The sequence below is a fragment of the Cibotium barometz genome, chromosome 1 (genome assembly GCF_041138505.1).
Source record: "Cibotium barometz isolate CiBa-2024 chromosome 1, ASM4113850v1, whole genome shotgun sequence".
In the NCBI taxonomy this organism is placed as follows: domain Eukaryota; kingdom Viridiplantae; phylum Streptophyta; class Polypodiopsida; order Cyatheales; family Cibotiaceae; genus Cibotium; species Cibotium barometz.
Window position 1 is genome coordinate 45,804,040 of NC_141046.1, and position 23,035 is coordinate 45,827,074.

The 23,035-nt window shown below is 44.4% G+C and overlaps 1 protein-coding gene across 8 annotated transcripts; it reads left to right on the forward strand.

The window, feature by feature from the left end:
• The first annotated feature begins 401 nt into the window (after positions 1-401).
• On the forward strand, positions 402-22,600 carry LOC147642065 (pentatricopeptide repeat-containing protein At1g11290, chloroplastic-like). Of its 8 annotated transcripts, none has more exons than XM_086802482.1 (6): positions 402-928; positions 1,020-1,138; positions 1,410-1,550; positions 1,641-4,157; positions 4,582-4,689; positions 22,307-22,600. In XM_086802482.1, the coding sequence occupies exons 2-4, from the start codon at positions 1,089-1,091 to the stop codon at positions 3,796-3,798; spliced, it is 2,349 nt and encodes a 782-aa protein (XP_086658608.1). In that variant the 5' UTR covers positions 402-928; positions 1,020-1,088; the 3' UTR covers positions 3,799-4,157; positions 4,582-4,689; positions 22,307-22,600. The 8 variants fall into 8 exon arrangements, with proteins under 8 accessions (XP_086658608.1, XP_086658616.1, XP_086658581.1 ...); XM_086802490.1 differs by having other exon boundaries at positions 1,516-1,550; XM_086802508.1 differs by having other exon boundaries at positions 443-928; positions 1,410-1,515.
• Positions 22,601-23,035: the final 435 nt, after the last annotated feature.

Sequence of the window (23,035 nt, forward strand, 5' to 3'; positions counted from 1 at the left end):
ATCAGACTGGAAAACTTTAAACCAAACTTTGTGTTTTCATGCATTTAGGATATTAATAAGTCCACTGCCATCAAAGGCCTCAATTTCCACTGTGCCATAGAAGGAAGCGAAAAATGCTTTCACATTGCTAGGCACACCTTCATCTGCCCAGAATTGCTCATAGTACTGCTTTTCCCCCTCTCCTCTCTTTGTATCTCTCTCTCTCAAATACTTAAAAGAAATACATATCATTTTTGGCCATGCACTTCTTGGTCATATACTTTACACGCACAAGTGTAAAGAGTAGAGACACCACTTATGTGCAAGGAGATGGTATAGTACTTAGATGTGACACAATTATTCGCCAATTATGAGGTGTTTACACACCCAATGCTCTAAAACTCCAACTCTAGATCCTTAGTGTGGGGATGGTACATAAGCTCCATCATTCGTGAGTTGTCGAGATGTTTACACGAGTTTAGGATGGTACCAAGGTTTGTAGCTAATTGGCAGCTCCCTTGCCTCCATAGGAGGTAGTGGGTTTGAATCTACCCTAGTCGTATCTAGGAGAGGGAGTTTTGAGGTGGTAGAACAGGTGGATTCCATTGGGAGGACCCAGGCTCAATGCAATCAAGCTGCACAACGGCACGACGGGGGTGTGTGTTCTGAGTTTTGAGGGAGTTTTAACAAGCAAGAAGAGCTTAGCCTCATGGACCAATCTCTAGTATAGGTTTTTGGCTTTGCAAGTTGGATACAGAGATGTCACCTTTGAAACTAGGTGATCCTGGCTTCTGAAGAAGTTACGGCAGAGGGCGAGATCCAGGAGGAGAACAATAGGGGACTCCCAACACCTGCCATTCTGTTGCGGAGTTTCGGGCCCCACATCTGCCTGGCCCTTGCCTGCAACTAGGCGTCACATCATCAATGTTGATCTGGAGAGAACAGCAAGGTACGTTTCTATGTCCTGCATAATCTCGATTAGTGGGTGTTTATGTGGAGACCTAATCTCGCATGATGCTAAGTAGAGTTATGGCTGGCAGATTTTGTCTTGCATGGAGGACAGCTTGGCCCTGTTGAGCTAGCTCAATCTGCAGTATTGCGGGAGAAAAATGGCACCTTTCAATCTACATTCTCGCTGTTCCATAGAAATCTGCGTAAGGTACATCTTTAGCAACCTATGGTATTGGTGAGAGAAGATGGAAAGGGGTGTTTTTTTAGCTTTTTTTTTTTTTGGGAGGGGGGGGGTGCGGCTGGCCGGGGCAGGACAGGATGGCGGGGAAGGCAGAGGGGGCTTCTCCTCAACAATTCAGATATTAAGAGGGTTTACACCCATTACACCCTCCCTTTTCATAATTCTAGAGATTAATTAGGCCTTTTAACTTTATATTTTTGTTGCATTCCATGTTTTTTTTTTTTTTTGGGGTATGTAGGAAGTTGTGTAAAGAGGGGCACCTTGATGAGGCCCTTCAAGCTGTTCCCATAATGGAGCATCAAGGGCTTGCCATTTCACAGGACACTGCCTATTCCCTTCTGCAGGTATGCATCAAGAAGAAAGACCTGGCAGCTGGGAGGCAAGTGCAATCCCTTATGATAAGAAGTGGGTTACATTCAGTGTCTCTTCTGGGAGATCACCTTATCCGCCTTTTTGCTTCATGTGGCAGCCTGCCAGAGGCAAGCAAAGCCTTTTGGAAGATCCCGGAGCCAACAGTGTACACATGGAATGCCATCATTTCAGCTCATGCCCGGCTTGAAGACGGAAGAAAGGCTCTCGAACTGTACCACAAAATGCAGCAGGTTGGCGTGACTCCAGATATAGTTACATTTTTGTGCATTTTGAAAGCTTGTGCAGGTGTAGGAGCCTTGCTGCAAGGAAGGTGGACACATGACCAGGCCATTAGACATGGACTGGACTCGGGTGCTTTCAGTAACTCCCTCGTTGACATGTATGCAAAATGTGGTAGCCTAGAGGATGCACGCTGTGTGTTTGATGGGTTGAATTCCAGGAATGTGGTGTCGTGGGGTGCAATGATGGCAGGTTACGTTGAAAATGGCAATTGCCTGCTCACCTTTGAGCTTTTTGAGAGAATGAAAGAAAATGGTATTGACCCAAACAGAGCAATATTCTTATGCATTTTGAAAGCATGTATTTCCAAAGGAGATATAGGACAAGGAAGGCTGATACACTATGAGATAATCAAGAGTGGGTCTGATTTGGAGTTGATGGTTGGGAACACCCTTATTGACATGTACACCAAGTTTTCTTGTCTAGAAGACGCATGCAGGGTTTTTGACAAGTTGCCAGATCGAGATGTAGTGTCATGGGGTGTAAGGATTGCAGGATTTGCTGACCATGGACATAGCTTTCTTGCACTGGAGCTTTTCGAAAAAATGCAGGAGGATGGGTTGAAGCCTGATAAATACACATATTCTTGCATCTTGAAAGCATGTGCCACTGAAGGTGCCTTATGGCAGGGCAAACTGGTACATGATCGAATAGTGAGGTGCGGCCTTGAATCCAATATTGTTGTTGTAAATACACTCATTGACATGTATGGTAAATGTGCGTGTGTAGGGGAGGCGTGCAAAGTGTTCGATGGTTTGCTGAGTCGAGATGTGGTGTCATGGGGGACGATGATCGCGAGATGTGTCCAACACGGGCTTGATCATTTTGCTCTGAACTTTTTTGAAAAGATGCAACAAGATGGCTTTTGTCCAAATAAAGCTGTATTTGTGTGTGTCTTGAAAGCATGTATTATGGTAGGAACCTTGGTGCAAGGCAGGCTGCTACATGACCAGATGATCAGAGCTGGGTTAGGATTAGATTTGACCATTGGTAGCACCCTTGTGGATATGTATGGCAGATATGGAAGTTTAGAGGAAGCAGGCACGGTATTTGATTCAATGAACAATCGAAATGAGGTGGCTTGGGGTTTAATGATTGCAGGATATGTACAGCATGGTTATTGTCTTCCTGCTGTTGAGCTTTTTGCAAAAATGCAAGGGGACGGCATAAAGCCAGACAAAGCATCCTTTCTGTGCATGCTGAAAGCATGTGGCAAACTAGGGGCAATAGTGTACGGCAGACTGTTACATGGACAAATAATTGAAAGTGGACTGGCAGTGGATGTGGAGGTAGGGAGCGCTCTCATTGACATGTATGCAAAGTGTGGGAACTTAGAAGATGCATACAAAATTCTCGACGTTTTGCCAAGAGGGAATGCTGTGTTATGGGGTGCAATGATTGCAGCATTTGCCCGCTCTGGGAATTTCAAGACAGCTTGCGAATGCCTAAGCAGCATGAATAAACGAGGTTTGAAGCCAGACTATGTGATATTTACCAATCTTTTCAGTGCTTGCACTAATGCTGGCCTACTTGCAGAAGGTTGCCAGTTCTTCACATCCATGAGAGAGGAGTACGGCATCGAACCGAGAATGGATCACTACAATTCCATAGTTGACCTTCTTGGGCGGGCAGGACAAATGAGGGAGGCTGAGGACTTTTTGTTGTCCATGCCGTTTCCTTCAGACATTTTAGGGTGGATGTCTGTACTGTCTTGCTGCAGAACCTATTGTAACCTAGAGTTGGCAAGACGATGTTTCGATCAAGTTGTTCAGTTAAATCCAAATGATGCCTCTGGCTATGTGCTTATGTCGAACATATACACTGATGCTGACTTGTGGGAGAATATAAATTTCATTCAAGAGCAACAAGTGTGTGCTAGTGTAGCTAAGAAGCCTGGTATAAGATGTATAGAGGTTAACCAATGTACACAGGACTTTATGGTGGGGGAGACTTCTTATTTTGGATTACCTGAGTGAGATTAATGCAAAATGCAAGACGGTGAATTCCATGATCAGGAGGGAAGGATGCATGCCCTGAGTAGACTTGATACTAGAGCCAAGATTTGATGAGGGCTTGGAGGAGCTGAGCCTTGTTTTTTTACCTCACTGAAAGGCTCTTGGATACAGTGTTCCACTAGGGAAGGCATGCTCAAGTGCATGGAAAAAATTCAGCTCTCTTGGTCTGGGTAAAGGAGTTCTGTTCCAACATTGTTTTTGAAGAATGGGCTCTATGGGTCGCTCTTATTACGTCAAAGGAGGACTGCTAAGAAACAACAGCCAGGATGACCTGTTTATGTGAACAATGGGACAAATAACGACAGCCCTGTTCCCTCCAGGTGCTATTTTCTTTAATTAGACACGTTATTATACTCCAGCTGCTATTTTTCAGCTTCAACACCAGCTTTTTCTTTAAGTATACTCCAGCTGCTCTTTTCCATCTCCAACATTATTTTTTCTGTGCATTCTTTTTACATTATCATTTCTTTGATTATACTGTATTTAATTATACTTCTTATAACACAACAATCAAGCCGAAAAATGTTTCTACTCTAGCCACGTGGTTGAAAATGCAGCTGTTTTTTAATAACTAGGGCCTTTAATCATGCTTTAATCTTTTAGAATCAACCCGGTAAGGATAAGGCTGCCTAAAACGTTTGTGTTATAAACCTTTATCACGATCATAAATATAAACATGATCTATAGCTTAGAATTAGGTTTTTGTTGTTCAATGTGCTAACCTGTTTGTTTTGTTGACTTTAGGTCACAGGGTTGATGTTGTAGAGTGTGAAGATCGCAGTGGCAAGAGTGGACTGGCGCTGATTTGCAAAGGCTTCGTGGACTCAAAAGTTGAAAATCTATACTGTTTGAGTAAGTGCTCCATTTTTATGACCTATGGCTTCATTACACATGACAATGTATGATTTTCATAAGTTGTTTTCACATTTCGATATTAATGATTCTAAAATTTTAGATTTGTAACTATCTAGTTTTAGTATTGTCATATGCTGAAAGTTAAAATACAAAATTTTGATGCAAAGAAAATTGATGATGAAATTGAAAATAAGATCTCAATGCATATGAGTTGTTAATAAAGAAGGAAATTTATAATACTATTACATTGCGGGGCCTAGTGACCAATGCTAGGGACCCCCTTATTGAGTATTTGTAATATGCATGGTCCGGTGCAAGCTATTTACCGAGTATTCACCACTTCCTGGTGTAGCGATTGAAAGTGGACTGGTAGTGGATCTGGAGGTAAGGGGGCTCTCATTGACATGTGGGAACTTAGAGTATGCAAACAATTCTCTATGATTTGCCAAGCGGGAACGCCATGTTATAGGGTGCAATGATTGCAGCATTTGCCTGCGCCTATTGCCATTACCAGACTCGTACCATTTACAGGTTAAAAATAACAAATGCAAAACATTGGACGAGGCCATTCATTCAGCTCGTATCTATGATGATACAATGGTCTCTTCCAAGTCGAAACCCGTTACCGAGCAGGGGAACAAGCATAAAAGAAGGTTCTCCGCACCTATGGCTAACACGACTGAAGGAAAGTCTTCGGACCAACCTTCGAAGAATTCAAGTTCGACACCAGCGAAGAAGAAACGACTCCTTAGGGCTTTAAAGCTCAAGAAGGAAGGACGTTGTTTTATCTGCGAAGAAAAAGGACACATGCGTAACGAGTGCCCAAAGCAAAAGGGTACCAAGACTAACATAGGACCCAAGCCAAAGGCAACTAATCAGCTGTCTTTGACATGTACGTCAATTACTGTACTTTCTCGCTCTAGTACTTGTTCTGATTGTCTGTTCAATTCTAAAGTATTTGGCTTGCATGATCTTCTCCGAGTTTATGAAGAAGTGAATGGCCATAAGATTCACATTCTTCTAGACCCTGGTAGCTCACACAACTTTGTTAACTACAAACTTGTGCAGCAATTGAGTCTTGATACGACACCCAACGATCATACCTATGAGGTACGCTTATCTGCGAGAAGGCAAGTTTGGGATCGAAAGGTGGAGATGCTTCCGATCCAGATTCAGGACTACAAAGACACTCTGGAATGCTATGTAATGCATCTAGAAAATGTAGACTTGTTATTAGGGATTGAGTGGTTTAAGACTCTTCAAGTCCAGATAGATTGGTCTAGTCATATTTTTTCTTTTCAGCATAGGGACACCAAGTATAGTATTTTAGGTGATTGTATTAATCCCTCTCAGGGACCTCTTGTAAATACAATTGATTTTGGAAATATAATGGATTCTTCTTTGTATACCGCTTTCCATTGTGTATTGATTCCACTTTCTTCCTTTCTCATGCCTTCCTTGGACGTAAATGAATTAAGTGTGTTTGAAAGCAAAGAATTACAGAAGATACTTGATTCGTTTCAAGATGTATTTCCTAAGGAACTGCCATCGGGTTTACCACCTGAACGGGTAGTAGACCATCGTATTGACTTGATCCCTGGTGCTCATCCTGTCAGTATTTCACCTTACAGGATGAGCCAAGCTGAGGAAGATCAGTTGGCTAAACAACTCGAAGATTATTTGAGGATGGGCCGGATCCGTCCAAGTAAATCACCTTGGGGTGCACTACATGTGTAGATACTAGAGATGGTTAGATTTTTTTTTGACCATAAGTTAGAATAGAATAAGCTTCAAAAGTAGTTCAACGTAAACAAAACCTGGGAATCCATGCATCAATTCAACTGTGTGTTTGATGTTCTTTAGAGATTTGGCTTGCTAGCCAAAGGGCTTTTGCATCACCTGTGTTGCTTAGGAGAAAGAATGTAACATGCGGAAGCTCTGGGAGTCTTCTTTCAGCCCTAAACACTCTTGGAAACCTTCTGATGCAAAAAACGCACCATCTGATGCAAAAACGCAGATATAGAGAGAGAGTAGAGAGAGAGGGAAGTGCTGGAAATTCAGTATATTCTTCTATGATACAAAAAGGTATGTGAATCTGCAGCCATGGGCTGCCTTACATAAAAGGTGATGACACCTAAATCTGTCTCCTATGGGACCTCTAATGATCCAATCCCCTAGAGGGAGAGAATGAGATAAATGATGAGCACTTGAGCCCTTTTATATGGGTCTTGGACAATGTAGGAGCTGGCCGACTGCTGGTCGGCCAGTTCAGAATTTCCTTTAATGCTTTTTTTAGTAAATCCGACCAAATCTACTCCTGGCTAACGATGCGCATGCTGCTGCCCGACTGGACTCTAGTCCACACACTCTAGCGCCTGCAGCCGACTGATGCTTTTATCATCTTATGATGCGTTTCAGCCGCCTGGTTCTGTGAGCATCCTTTTGGTCCTTCTCAATACTTGCTCCAAGTCCTGCTCCAGTTTACACTGCCATCAGTGCTCTATGCTCTGTCATCCTGGTTCTTCTACTGGTTCATGGTCTTTATCTGTTTGCCTCTTCTGGATCTAGCCCTGAGAATGTCCATGGCATCTGTGATGCACATGACATCCCCCTCTGCTAAACTTGATGACAGGAATCCAACCTGCTCTTGGATGACTGTCATCATCCCAATCCTGTCCCGAAGTCCCTCTGTCATCTTCCATCCCTGGCAAACCTTTTTCTCTGAAAATCCGGTCTGTTCTCCAAACCACTCTGTCTCAGATGAAGATCTATGCATCTGGTTCCTCTAGTCCACAATCCATTCCTGCCCTAACTCTGAACACCGTCTTGGTCTTCTTTCCTGGAATTGAGTCTGGCACTCTCACATCACCCTTGGAGGATCAACCTCCCTTGGGACCGTTACCTGAGAACCTATTTGGCTCACGGAACTGCCATCCCCATCTGGCACTGTGGAACACCACCAACAAACCTCCTGGGAGTTCTTCCCGCTTCTGTGCTCCTCGCCTTGGGCTTCGAATCCGTGTACTTTCCTGTACCTTGGACCTGTACACCATCATATGGGACTGAATCAGTGTTTAGCTTGGCTGAGCCTGATGCTCTGATACCAATGTAACATGCGGAAGCTCTGGGAGTCTTCTTTCACCCCTAAACACTCTTGGAAACCTTCTGATGCAAAAAACGCACCATCTGATGCAAAAACGCAGATATAGAGAGAGAGTAGAGAGAGAGGGAAGTGCTGGAAATTCAGTATATTCTTCTATGATACAAAAAGGTATCTGAATCTGCAGCCATGGGCTGCCTTACATAAAAGGTGATGACACCTAAATCTGTCCCCTATGGGACCTCTAATGATCCAATCCCCTAGAGGGAGAGAATGAGATAAATGATGAGCACTTGAGCCCTTTTATATGGGTCTTGGACAATGTAGGAGCTGGCCGACTGCTGGTCGGCCAGTTCAGAATTTCCTTTAATGCTTTTTTTAGTAAATCCGACCAGATCTACTCCTGGCTAACGATGCGCATGCTGCTACCCGACTGGACTCCAGTCCACACACTCTAGCGCCTGCAGCCGACTGATGCTTTTATCATCTTATGATGCGTTTCAGCCGCCTGGTTCTGTGAGCATCCTTTTGGTCCTTCTCAATACTTGCTCCAAGTCCTGCTCCAGTTTACACTGCCATCAGTGCTCTGTGCTGTGTCATCCTGGTTCTTCTACTGGTTCATGGTCTTTATCTGTTTGCCTCTTCTGGATCTAGCCCTGAGAATGTCCATGGCATCTGTGATGCACATGACAAAGAAGGACAATACCTGGAGAATGTGTATAGATTACAAGAGATTGAAAAAGCTGACCATTAAGAACCGTTATCCTCTCCCTAGATCAGATGACTTGATTGACCGGTTAGCAGGAGCGAAATATTTCACGAAGATAGATTTACGTACTGGCTATCACCAGATACGTATTCATGAAAGGCATGTCGAAAGAACCGCCTTTCGGACTAGGTATGGCCATTACGAGTTTCTCGTATTACCTTTTGGGTTAACCAATGCTCCAGCCACTTTGCAGCAAATGATGAACGATCTTTTTCGTGAACATTTGGAAAAATTTGTGGTGGTGTTCCTTGATGATATTTTGATATATAGTCGTACTCTTGAGGATCATGTTAGACACCTCACGATTGTCTTATCTATTTTAAGACAGAATCGACTATATGCTAAGTTAAGTAAATGTGAGTTCTTTATGACCGAAATCATTTACTTGGGACACAAGATCACTAGAGATGGATTGAGCATTGACTATGACGGAGTTCAGAAGGTTCTGGACTGGCCTATACCGCGAACAGTGAAACAACTTCGTTCTTTTCTCGGTTTTGTTGTTGTTCTTCGGAAATCTGTACAGGAGTACTCTCAGCTCACACTACCGATGACCGACTTATTGAAAGGTCGTGGACGTAAGTCAAATAAGCCTATCACTTGGAATAACGAACTCAATCTCATTGGCCAACCCTTGAGAAGGAGCTTTATGCTGTGATTCATGCTCTCAAGGTTTGGAGACATTATTTATATGGCTCCAAGTTTGTGGTATTGACTGATCATCAGTCAATCCAGTATGTGTGTGATGCGGATGATTTGAGAGGAAGGAAAGCTCGTTGGACGGAGTTAATGCAAGATTTTGATTTTGAGATCCGTTATCGGAAAGGATCCATGAATAGTATTGCAGATGCGCTTAGTCGAATTCGAGAGGTGAATACTTTGTCGTTCATCGAGATTTCTACCGACTTATTTCAGTCATTGAGAGGGCTTTGCAGGACTGATAGTTATTTTGGTCCATTTTGGCAGAAGATCCAAGACAGGAGCTCATTGATTGACCAAGACTCCATGACTGAGTAGTCTACCATTCAGGCTGCAGGAGGCCAGTGGATGATTCGGAATGGTTTACTATTCCGTAATGACAAAATTTGTGTACCACAGATCCCGGACATTAGGTCCAAGATTCTTAAGGAGTGTCACGATGCTTCTTCTGCTGGACACCCTGGGGTACACAGGACACTATCGTTAGTGAAACACACTTTTTATTGGCCAAAGATGAAAGGGTATGTAGAAGATTATGTTCTCAAGTGTCAGATTTGTCAGGCAAATAAAGCTGAACGCTTTAGACAGGCTGGGTTGTTGCATCCTTTGCAAATTCCAGGTAATAAATGGGAAAGTATTTCCATGGATTTTATTACCGGATTGCCAAGAACACATTAAGGCCACGATTCTATTTGGGTTGTGGTGGATTGCTTGACAAAAATGGCTAGATTTTTACCGACCTGGAAGAGTATTACAGCTACGCAATTAGCACGGCAGTTTATCGAGCAATTGTTTAGACTGTACGGGTTACCGCAGGACATAGTCAGTGATAGGGACTCTAAGTTTACGAGTGATTTTTGGAAACTTGTTTTTGAGAAGTTGGAAACAACTTTGAATTTGAGTTCCTCTGATCATCCTCAATCTGATGGCCAGACTGAAAGAGTGAATCAGATTTTGGAGGATATGCTTCGAGCATATGTATCCAAAAGACAGAGTTCATGGGAGGATTATCTTCCTATGTTAGAATTTGCATATAACAGTACTAAGCATATGAGTACAGGTTTTAGTCCTTTCATGCTTATGTATGGTTTTCAACCTAGATCACTTGTTACAGTAGGATTCTCAAGACTTCAGCATGATGCAGCACGTAATTTTTTGCAAGATATGCAAGAAATGTTACAAGTTGCAAAGGAATCTATTAGAAGTGCTCAAGACCGAGACAGATTTTATTCTAATAGACATCGTTGACCCAGAGAGTTCTCTGAAAGAACGATGGTGTATTTGCGAGTTCCGAAAGATTCCGAGACTTTACGGACAGGTCGATCTCCGAAATTATCCCCTAGATACTGTGGACCATTTCGTATTACACGACGGATTGGTTCAGATGCATATGAATTGGATTTGCCTTCTCATGTGAAAGTTCATCCTGTATTTCATGTCAGTAGACTTAAGGAAGTACTGGGTGGAACAGATCAAAGTTACTCCTCAAGAAATTATAGATGTCGAGGACATGACATTTGTTCCGCATGAACCTGAAAAGATTCTTGGATTTCGTGAAAGAAGACTGCGTAATACGCTTATCACGGAATACAAGATCAAGTGGAAGGATCGTGTTGAGGAGGACGCTACATGGGAGACATTGACTACTCTTCAGAGAGATTACCCTGGCTTTTTAGTGAGCTCAGGAGTGAGCTCTTAGAGGAAGGGGAGTATGTCATGTGCACAGTGTGTATCTACCGTGTGCTACATGCACGCAAGACTTGGGGAAGCTTGGAGCTAGGCAGGCTGTTTGACGAGCTGAGTTAGGGATAGACTAACGGTTGGGCACCCAAGTATGGACGGGCGGGCGCCTAAGTGTGGACGCCCGATGACCGGCCAAGAGCCTATAAAAGGGTGGCTAAGGTTAGTTATTGAGAGAGATAGAGTCTCGCGAGTTTGTGAGAGCTCTATGGTCTTGGAGCCTGGATCTAGTGCAGACGTGCACCTGCTTTATGCAGCCGAGGCCGGCAGCAATCTCGAGGCCCGCGAGGGTAGCTTCGTGGTGGTATGGGACGTCGCGAGAAGGAGATTGGTCGGTACGTCAACCTAGTTAGCTCAGCTCGTGGCTCGGTGGGGACAGCCAAGACTGTGGGCTTGCCCGCAGTTGTCATGGTTGGGAGGTGAGTCAGGCCTGCACCCCCTTGTTTGTTTGTTTGTTTGTTTGCAGGATTCGAGTCTCGTACCAAGAATGATCACGAGGAGATCCGTGGGGATTTGACACCTGGCCAGTCTCACGGTCCCATAGAGCAACTGAATGCTCCTCAAATTCCACCCGAAAGCCAGTCTTGCATACTTCATGCACTGACAGAAGATGAAAACCCAGAGCAGGGACGTAAAGAACACCGCAAGCATGCTTGCCCCCCTTGTCGTCGGGAATAATCTCCATCCGGCCCTCAGTGTGTATCGGAATAGTGGAGTTGTCGCCAATAAAAATGCGACCTGACTGCCGTTTCAGATCCAAAAAGAAGTCACGGGACGGAGTCATGTGCCTGGAAGCACCACTGTCAAGAATCCATTCTCGGGTATCCTTCGCGGTGAAGCCAACTGCCTCCTCGCTCGAAGACGATGAAGCATCGAAGTCCATCATCTCTAAGTGCACAAATGCAAGAGTCTTTGCAGCTGAGGCTGAAGAATCAGCACTCTTCCCAGTCCGCTTAGGACACTTCCTCCAATAGTGGCCATTCTCACCACAATCATTGCAGGATTGTTCGGCCTTAAGCTTCTCTCATTCTGTGTCGGGCTTCTTCTCAGAAGACTTCTCCGGTGAAGCCTTCCCTTTGTCCTTGTTGTTATTCTGGCCTTTCGACCGTTGGCCAGTTAAGGCCTCCGAACCTCCGCTGTGAGGAGGGTTCGTGAAACATTCCTCTTGGTCCAAGACCATGGGCACAAGCTCCTCCCAAGTAATGGTGCTGAGCCTGCCACTCGTAATCAAAGAGGAGTAGAAAGCGGAATACTGAGCAGGCAAGTGAGACAGCAAAGTAATGGCCATGTCTTCAGATGATATCTCCTTCCCAGCCTGGAGGACTTCCTGCTGAAGAGCCTGCAGCTTGTTAATGTGCTCCCGCATCGTCGATGACTTTGCAGGGTTCATAACCTGCGTCTGCACTTCCAAGGAGATCCTCTTCATGGGTGATACCCTGTTATAAAGAGAAGCCAAGTGCTGCCATATGCCTATGGCCAACGTCATGTGCTTTACGTGATTGATTACTTGTGGTGTGCAATTGAGGAAAATAAATGACCGGACCTTGGCGTTGACACGATCCCACATCTGTGCCCGTGCCTCTCGGTCCTTCTTCATCGACAGTAACTCCCCTTCCTCTGCTTCCGGCCTTGGAACCCCGTTAACGATGAAATCAGCAAGGTCATATGACTCCAGCACAGACTCCATCATCACCTTTCAAATGCCATAATTGTTCCCGTCCAACTGACGGTCTACTGGGAACGTGGGGAGAGTCGGGATCTTCACATGCTTCTCAGCCATCTCTAACAAATCTGCCATCGCGGGGATGTAACTGAAAAGGGTGGGTGGGTGGGAAAAAAAAAACTCGAAACTTGCAAGTGGCTGTCCAGCACTTCAGACCGCCTTTCTCTTGCAACTTCTCTTCCCGAACAGTCCAAACAATCGTCCAATCGTCCAATCAGCAACGTAACTATCCCCCTCTTGCTCAAAAAACTCCCAAGATCTATCAAGAGCCTAGGGCTCTGATACCATGTCAAAATACGCAGCAGAAATGATAACCAAACTTGAGACCACAAGAGCAAGTAGAGTGCAGAAAATAGAGAGCACAAGAGAAGGAGAGAGATAGAGGTATAACTCTTCTCTATACACAAGATCCTGAGGAAAACTGAATGAATACAATGTGGGGGCAATGGGGCCTATTTATATGGCCCCATGATAAATAGGCTCCATGAGTGCAGTCGGCCAGTAGATGGGCAGCCGACTGGACCTGAAATGCCCACGACCTGAAAATACAACAGTCGGCCAGCATATCAAAGTCGGCCATCACTCGTGTGCAGTTGGCCAGCAGCAGGGAGCAACTGGGACTGCTTGTGACCAGTCGGCCATCTGGTACAGCCGACAGGTCCTACACTGCCTCCCACACCTTGGAAAAATAGGGAAAAATGGGAAAAAAATACGGGGAGTGAGGAAAAATGACAAAACACCTATACAGGGCGGGCACACCCACAACAGAGGCCCTGGTGTCTGATAAAGACAGGAGATGACTTCTAACACTCTTGAGGGCTTCTCTCTCCAGATTGATCATGTTGTTTCGTCTTCGATATCTTCTCGATCTTCTCGTGGCTTCTTCCGGAGACCTTCTGGGTATTCAGATGTACCATATCTTCGCGAGCTTTGTGCCTTTTATGAAAAGGTTGTTCCTTCAGACGCTTTGGAGGATTTTTTTCAGCGTACCGGACTTGGTCCACCTATCTAGCGATGAAGAGGATGTTAGCACTTTCATCCCCAGTTTCTGCCCTTTATGGTGCCCATTTGGTCCCCTTTTGTTTGGCCCTTGCTTGTGGGCTGGCCACCCCTTTTTTACTATTTTTCTGGGATTTTTTCCCAGCCATTCTGGCATTTTTCTAGTCGGCCATGTCCAACAGCTTCAGTCGGCCTGTTTATGAGCTCCAGTCGGCCAGCACTTCCCCACTATAAATAGTGGGTGCTGGCCTCTCATTTCTCATTTAGTCTTGTACATATTTGCTCCCTCACTTATGAGACTAACACTGTCTCTTACTTGGGACTGTTTTGGTTCAGTATATTCAGCATAGTTTGCTCCATATCTCTCTCTCTCTTGCACTCTCTGTTCAGCACATTCTAGTGCCACTCTGCTTCCGCTCTGTGCACTCTTTCATGGTATCAGAGCTCCCGGTTTAGCAACCTTTCTGCTGCCCCAGATTCAGCCCTGTTTTCAGCATCTTCTTCTCTGCGTTTTCTTCCAGATCCATAGCTTTTGCTGCTGCGTTTTCTGGACAGCACTCTGCTGGTCGTTTTTTTTCAGATTGGCTTCACCGATTCAGCCATCTGGCTCTTGTCGATCAGCGTTTCATTGCCCACTTGGAGATTGGACTGCAGGCGGCTTGTTTTCTACAGGACAGCACTTGTTCACTGCTGCGTTTTCCTATTTCATGGCTCCTATGGCTGTCATGATGCATAGGTTGACCGCTCCAAAGTTGGTGTTGCTCTATGGTGGGAGGACTTTGGTTCAGATGGACCGGAGCTGCAGCAGCTTGCCATCCGCATACTTAGCCAGGCCGTCAGCTCCTCTTGCTTGGAGCAACTTTGGAGTACCTACAGCCACATTGCCTCTAGGAAGAGGAACCGACTCGGGGTAGAGCGTGCCAATGACCTTGTCTTCGTCAGCGCTCGCGAACTTGCGAATGCTTTGCAAGAGCATGACCAAGAAGGCAGATTCCTTCACCGAGTGGGAGATGCGTCAACAAGAGGATGAGGTGCAGGAGCAGCATGCCAGTGAGGATGAGACTGAGGATGAGCTTGATGCTTCTTTGGCACAAGCTACCCATGACCATGAGGCGAGCACTTCACGTGGATGATCATTCATGGATCATGATTCATGGGCCTTACTACTTAGCTCTAGCCTCTAGCCTCTAGTCTTCAGCACTTTTTTGTCATTGACTCATTTGAGTCCGTCCATGTATTTTGCCTCCTTAAGGCTTAGTCTTGACTCCTGAGTCCTGACTCTTGAGTCATGACTCATTTTGTATCTACTTAATTATTAATATGACTCAAAAGCTTACCATTTTAGTGTAAATTTGTGCTCATTTTGATGTACTTCCAAAGTAGAATAAGTGTAGAGTAGAAAAATAAAAAAAAAGGTATTTTTTGAGTGCCGTTCCCTCCCCCGTCCCCGTTCCCTACTTATGGCCGTCCCCCGTCCCCGTCCCCGTCCCCGTCCCCCGTCCCTTGTGACTATGACAATGGGCTATCTTTGCTCAGAATTTCTGAGGGGGATTTTTCTCCTATTGCTTCGTCTCCGATTCTTTCTTCGTCAACTAGTGACCAGGATGTAGAGCAGAGAGGGCTATTTCCAAGTGGTGGTGGTGCAAGCTGTGATGACAAGGGTGCTCTAAGACCTGAAGGGTGTAGGCTCTGATGACAAGGGTGCTACGTACCTGAAGGGTGGTGGAGCAGAGAGAGCTGCCATCCGGAGTGGTGCAAGCTTTGGTGACATAGGTGCTGCGTACATGAATGGCGGTGAGGAGCAGAGAGGGTTGCCGTCCTAAGTGGTGCAAGCTCTGGTGACGCGGGTGCTGCGTACTTGAAGTGGTAGAGTGCAGAGAGGGCTGTTGTCCTGAGTGGTGCAAGCTCTGGTGACACGGGTGCTACGTACCTGAAGGGGTGTCGATGATGAAGATAAGCAGAGAGTGGGCTGCCGTCTCGATGGTGTGATGTAGCAGAGAGTGGGCTGCTCTCTTGATGGTGAGAGCTAAAGAAAAATGCTGAAGTACTCTATGTATAGCAGAGAGGACTGCTGCTCCACGAGCTGTGGATAAAACACTGATATGCTGATGTAAGCACTGATGATGTGCTGATGTAAAATGCTGATAAAGTGCAGATGCAAGCGCTGATGTAAAACGCTGATGAAGTGCTGATGTAAGCACTGATATATGCTGATGTAAAATGTTAATGATAGTCTGATAATGTGTTGATATAAGCGCTGATGTAAACGCTGATATACAGGATGTTTCTGAGAGGGTTGTTTTCCCCTGATGTATGCTAATGTAAAACGTTGATGAAGTGCTAATGTAAGCGTTGATATATGCTGATGTAAAATGCTGATGATGGGTTGATATAAGCGTTGATGTAAACGCTAATATACAGGATGTAGCAAAGAGGGCTGCTGTCCCCATGGTGTGGCATGTAGCAGAGAGTGGGCTGCTGTCCCGATGTGTGGCCAGATATAAAACGCTGATGTGCTGCCCTGAAGAGCCAATGAAGATTGGGCAGACGATGTGCAGTCCTCGGTAGTAGTAGCGGCAACAAAAGTGCTACCAGATATGACAATGAAGTGGAACAAGATGATGTATGATGAGGCAAAGCTATATATACCAATATACCAAGGGGGACTGCTGGTCGGTCAGCCTAAAGGCTATCGGCCAGTAGCAAAGACATAAAATCCCTAAATAAAACCAAAAATCCCAGAAAAAATCCCCTTTTTAGGGCTGTGAAAAGTACTGTTTTCACACACCCCCTCTCAGGCCAAAAAGGGGACCATGAGAGAAGATGATAGATGCCACAGTCCCACACTGATACACTGGTAGAAGGAGTGTATCCCCCTCTGGAAACAAAATCTGATAAAGTCAGAGAGGGTGATTGATATGGCAAAGGTGGTGAAGATGAGTGAATATACATGGGTTGATCTTGAACGGGGCTCTCCATTGAGTAAGAAGTCCCACTCCCTATGTGGTACAAAGCAGATTTTGGAGAAACAACTTCGGGTGAGAAGAATTGGTCCTCCGGGAGTGCGGGTAAACGGTGCTCTCGAGGTCTTCAATCCCTTTGCTCACGATAGCTTTGATACCATGTGAGGGCAAAAGGACGAGATGTACGAGAGATCAGAGCAAAACAACACAGCATGAAACATGTGAGTGAGTCTATATATAATGGCGAGTGAACAAATGTACAAGAGCCCTCTGATGTGAGGTGACTCAGTAGAAAGACCAGTGTAGAAGTAGAGATGATGTCGGAGCGGAGGCATGGTCGATGACGAAGGCTCCTGTTGATGTGAGGCAAAGCACTCCGAGAGGTGGTAGGTGTTGAAGGCTCGTGTCGCTGGATGCAGAGGCTCGTGTCGCTGGATGCAGAGGCACTCCGAGGTGGTAGTGGCAGCGGAAGATGAGGTGATGCAGGCTCTAGTGACAAGGGTGCTGTTATACTTGAGGTGGTAGATGAAGAGCAGAGAGGGATGCCGTCCCGAGTGGTGGTGGTGCAAGCTCTGATGACAAGGGTGCTGCAAGACCTGAAGGGTGCATGCTATGATGACAAGGGTGTTGGTACCTGAAGGGTGGTGAGGAGCAGAGCGGGCTACCGTCCCGAGTGGTGCAAGCTTTGGTGACATGGGTGTTGTGTACCTGAAGTGATAGAGAGCAGAGAGGGTTGCTGTCCCGACTGGTGCAAGCTCTGGTGACGTGGGTGCTGTGTACCTGAAGGGGTGTCGATGGTGAATATAAGCAAAGAGTGGGTTGCCATCCCGATGGTGTGATGTAGCAAAGAGTGGACTGTTGTCCCGATGGTGAGAACTGAAGAAAAACGCTGAAGTGCTCTGTGTATAGTAGAGGGGGTTGCTATCCCATGAGTTGTGGATATGCTTATGTAAGCCGTGATGTAAAATGCTGATAAAGTGCAGATGTAAGCGTTGATGTATGTTGATGTAAAACACTGATGAAGTGCTGATGTAAGCGTTGATGTAAAATGCTAATGATATGCTAATGATGTGTTGATATAAGTGTTGATGTAAACGCTGGTATACAGGATGGAGCAGAGAGAGTTGGTGTCCCACGGTGTGACCTGTAGCAGAGAGTGGGTTGCTGTCCCGATGTGTGGCTAGATATAAACGTTGATGTGCTGACTTGAAGAGCTGATGAAGATGAGGTAGATGATGTGTAGTCCCCGATAGTAGCAACAACAGCAAAAGTGGTACCGAATATGACAATGAAGTGGTACAAGATGATGTATGATGAGGCAAAGCTATATATACCAAGGGGGACTGCTAGTTGGTTAGCCTAAAAGCTTTCGCCGAGCAGCAGTGACATAAAATCCCTAAATAAAACCAAAAATCCTAGAAAAATTTTCCTTTTTAGGGTTGGGAATAATACTGTTTTCACACAGAGCTTCCAATCCATCGCATTGAGTTGGTCCCCGAGATAGAACTGCCTAGCAAGTTTTCTTATCGCCTTTCTAAGGCATTGGAGGGAAAATTAGAGTATCAGCTTTCCCAGTTACTCCGAGCTAGATTTATCCAGCCTTCATCCTTACCCGTTGCTGCATCTTGTTTGTGCAGAAGAAAGACAAGTCTGCATGATTATGCGTTGACTATAGGGAAGTTAACAAGCTCATAGTGAAGAAGAGATTTCCAATGCCTAGGATTGAGTATATCCTTGAGCGACTCAATGGTGTAAAGTTCTTTTCAAAGATAGACCTCAAGAGCGTATATCATCAGGTTCGGATCTTTACGACTAACATTCCAAAGACAGCCTTTAGGACTGAACGTGGCGATTATGTGTTTGTGGTGAGGCCATTTGGTCTCACCAATGCACCAACAACGTTTAAAAGACGGTCTCGGGTATTTATGGAGCTCATAGAAAAGTGCGTGTTTCTCTTTTTATATGATATACTCATCTTTTCTGCTATTGCAGAGCAGCATGCGTTGGATGTCGAAAAGGTCTTGTGACTTTTGCAAGACAATGCACTTTACATCAATGTAAAGAAGAGTGAATTTGGAGTAGAAGAAATACATTTTTTGGGTTATGTTATCAGTGCAGACAGGACTAGCCTCAGCTCTGAAAAAGGTAAGGACAATTCTCGAATGGGTTGTTCCCAAAAATGCTTAAGAGATCCGCTCTTTCGTAGTCTTTGCCAAGCATATAGTACTTATATGGACAAGTTTTTGGACCTTGCAGCACCTTTTATAGATCTTCTTAAGGGTGTGAAGATGCGTTAATAGAAGGTATATGTTTCACATGCAAAGCACTCGAGGCATTTAATGCAATGAAAAAGGTTCTTTGTGAGTCTCCGGTTCTCAAATTGGCTTCATGGGATGATCCTTTCGAGGTAATCACCGATGCCAACAATCTAGCCAAAGGTGTTGTCCTCCAGCAAGAACAGTGCCCAGTGGCTTATTACAATTGAAAATTGGCTTCATGGGATGATCCTTTCGAGGCAATCACCGATGCTAGCAATCTAGCCATAGGAGTCGAGTGGCTTATTACAGCCAAAAATTAAATGATGTAGAAAAGAACTATTTAGTGTATAACGAAGAGCTATTAGGGGTGATGACAACACTTAAGCATTGAAAACATTTTCTTTACGGAAGAGATTTCATAGTTAAGATATATCATTAGACACTTAAATGGTTGCAAACCATGCCCAATGCCTAATGGAGTGATAGACAAGTCAGATCTTCCAACAGTTTGGAGGTATGCTTGAATACATCCCTAGCTCAAATAACCCCATTTTGTCGATGCTCTCAGTCAAAAAGTCACAATTCAAACTTTGCAAGAGTCCACTTTGCTTGAAACACAGGAAAAAGATCTCAACAATATGAAGGTACGATACGATGATTCATTGGAATTCGGAACTCGGTGTAGATTGGCCCTACAAGTAGAACTGGATCACTATACCATCCATGATGGTGGCTGGTTATTTTACAAGAACCAGTTGTGCATTATTAGGGAAAAGCGACAAGCACTTCTCCATGATGTCCATGAATTTTTCGTTGGAGGTCATCGTGGTATCAATAGTACATTGGAGAAACTTGAGCGATCATTCTATAGGCCAAAGATGAGACGAGATGTCTATCAATATGTCCAAGCATGCCAGATATGCCAAAAAGTGAAGGTACCTCATATGAAACAGGCAAGGCTACTTCAATCTTTACCAGTTCCCGAAGGTCCTTTAAAAGATCTCAGTATGGAATTTGTTGGACCTCTTTCTGCTGCATTTGGATGCCGCAACACATAGTGCATAACTGTTGTGGACTGATTGAGTAAATTTTGCATCTTGATCTTATGTAAGCAAACAGTCATAGCTGAAGACATTGCTCGCCTGTTCATCCGACATTGGTACCCCATCGAAGGTTTGCTAAGGATAATAACATCAAACAGGGCTCCCAAGTTTACTTCAAAATTTTGGAGGGCATTATTCGACAACTTTGGGACCAAGTTGCATCTGTCCAATGCATTCCATCCACAAGAAGACGGCCATAAAGAAATCTACAATTAGCTGGCTTTTGATATTCTCAAATCGTATTGCCATGACATGCAATCAAAGTGGGAGCATTATGTTTCTTTGGTTCATGCCATCCTCAACAACACTCATTTATCTAGCATTGGTCGGACTTCGTACGAGGCAGCATTTCGTCGCCGTTTCTCGTCACTTGTGAGACAAGAATGGTATCACCTTCCTTGGAGGCCAACAAAACCACCGAAACATTTTCATAGATCATCGAGTCTGTCAAAGAGCGGCTTGGCAAAGCACGAAAAGCATACACTAGGCAAGCCAACAAATCAAGATGAGAAGTCAACTTTAAAGAAGGGGATTGTGTATATCTTTGGATAATGAAGCAAAGATTGAAGTAAGTGGGCAAACATTGTCCAAAATTCTCCTTTCGCAACTTCGGACGCTTTCTTATCATTAAAAAGATAAATGATGTCTCTATGAAGCTTAAGCTTCTAGATAGTTGGACTATGCATAATGTCTTCCATGTTTCTTGCCCTACATTGGTTCAGCTTTGGAGGATATTGCAAATGAGCAACAACTAGAGGTGGTAGACGAAGTTGAAGTTATTGAGCTTGAATAGATTCTCTTGCACACATAGAAGCATGGATCCAGTCGAAGACAGACAATTGTACACAGTTTCGAGACCGAGGTACTTATATGGCTCGATGAAAAGTTCTTTCCAGAGTACCCCCAACTCCTGGTGGACTACTTGGAAGCGATGAACTTGCAGCCGCCAAGCTAAGCAGTAGGAAATGTCACATGCATCGTGCACTGGAATGCTATATGACACACTGGCTCTACATCAATGCAACATTTATTAATAGGATTTGCCTTTTTAGGAATATTTGTCGTATGTGCTGACCCCATTGTGAGTCCCAGCTCGAGACATGTTAGGCATGAGTTACGTAGGTCAGTCCCCACAGCCATAGAGAGTCTGCATGTGTCAGTCCTCTTACTCACTTGGAGAATTCATCAGATAGGTTCATATAGAAGTCAACCTTAGTTGTAGTCATGCATTAGAAAGCATATAGGAAAATTGCACATGGGCCAGCCCATAAGGCACCCCACATGGGGGTTGCTTGGCACAGGGGTCTAAAAGACCTTAAGCCAATGCTCCTAGGCATATTGATCATTTTTTGCCCATGAATGGCATAGGCAGCCAGTCGGCAACAGCCTACAAGGGCCTCCATAGTGTAATTGGCCAGCTTCAGGAGCTCCCTATCATCAGTCGACCAACATTCAATCCATCAGCAGAGCAAGTTGTGGAGAAGCACACAGTCGGCCAAGCATCTGGGACAACATTTGACTCATGCGCAACATTTAATGCTGAGAATTTACAATATTTGTCTAAATGAAAGAGGCTGAAGCTGTTGTGTGGAGCGACCCGCACGAAAAGGCCATATATAAGCATTGCCTAGCATTCATTCATCAAATGATTCAGTTCAGCGCCAGTCCCAAGAGTTCAAGTGTGCTTACAGCCACCGGCTTCCTTGTGCATACTTTCAGCAGCATTCTCAAGGCTTCCACGAAGAGTAACTTCAGCATTCGACTAGCATATGTTTTGGGATTGCATAGTGGTCATTGAAGAGCTATTCAAAGGAGCTTGGATAGCATCTGGATTAGCCTGCATTCGGTCTACTTCTTCCTTGCGTTTGGCAGTCCTCAATCATCATTCATATTTATTGTCAAAGTTCTCCAAAGACATAAGCAAATACTCCTGCTTGCAAGGGGATTCATTAGTGGGTAAATTTGGACACAATACTGTGTCTATTATCTTCATTCTTTCTCTTCTATTCTCTCTCAAAATGGGATTACACAAACTCACGGGTATAAAGAAGGCTTTGTTGCTTGTTATGACAATTAACCTATTGCATGCTACATACAGTTTCTTGATAATCTTCTTGATGAGTGATTCTTGATTTTCTTTCTTGAAATATTGAAATCTTTCAAGATTAGAGGTTCTTAAACTTACTTGTCCTTCTCTATCCTTGCTTGCATCCTTAGGATTCTGTGTATTTTTAGTGACAGATTTGAGGTTTCTATGCAGGTTTTGGTGAAAATTTCATCAAGAAAGTGGTCCAGATTTCAGGACTGTTGCAGAAATTGTTCAAAGACTGTTGTGCAGAGTTCAAATTTGTTACAGATTGATTGGTGCAAATTTACAAATCTTGGTGCAGTTTGTAAAAGTAGACCTGCATCGTTTATAGCAAAACAAAACATGTAGAAGCATATTTGCATCGTTACAATAGAAAAACACATATGTAGAAGTAAAGTAAAAGTGGGCTAAGAAGCAGATCATCGGTGTATCCTAGCAAATTCGGCTAAATAGGACATAGTCACATATAGCTTTGGGGCTGCTAGTCAATTTGGATAGTGCATTGGCTATCCATGCCATCAACAAATCATCTAGTGGTCATAGCCAAGCTGGTTGTGCTAGTGTAACCAATGTCAGCGTATACAACATATAAGCATAGTGAAGTTTGGCCAGCAAACTAGACCAATAGTAACCAAGTGCCCAAGACACAAAGACTAGTAAAGGCAACAATATCACAAATTTAAGAAAAGGGTGGTTTTACAATCTCTACCTTCTAGAGTAGAACTTCACAAATACAAACAAATGATGGTTTTCCTTTTTGATCAGCCTCAGTCAACGTAACATAGCATCACATGCAGTGTCTCAGCTCTTGTAGACCACATCATAGTTGACGTACATGCTCAGCATTTGGAGCAATTGTGACACCAACACAGATTGTCCACCACAACAACAATGTCACAC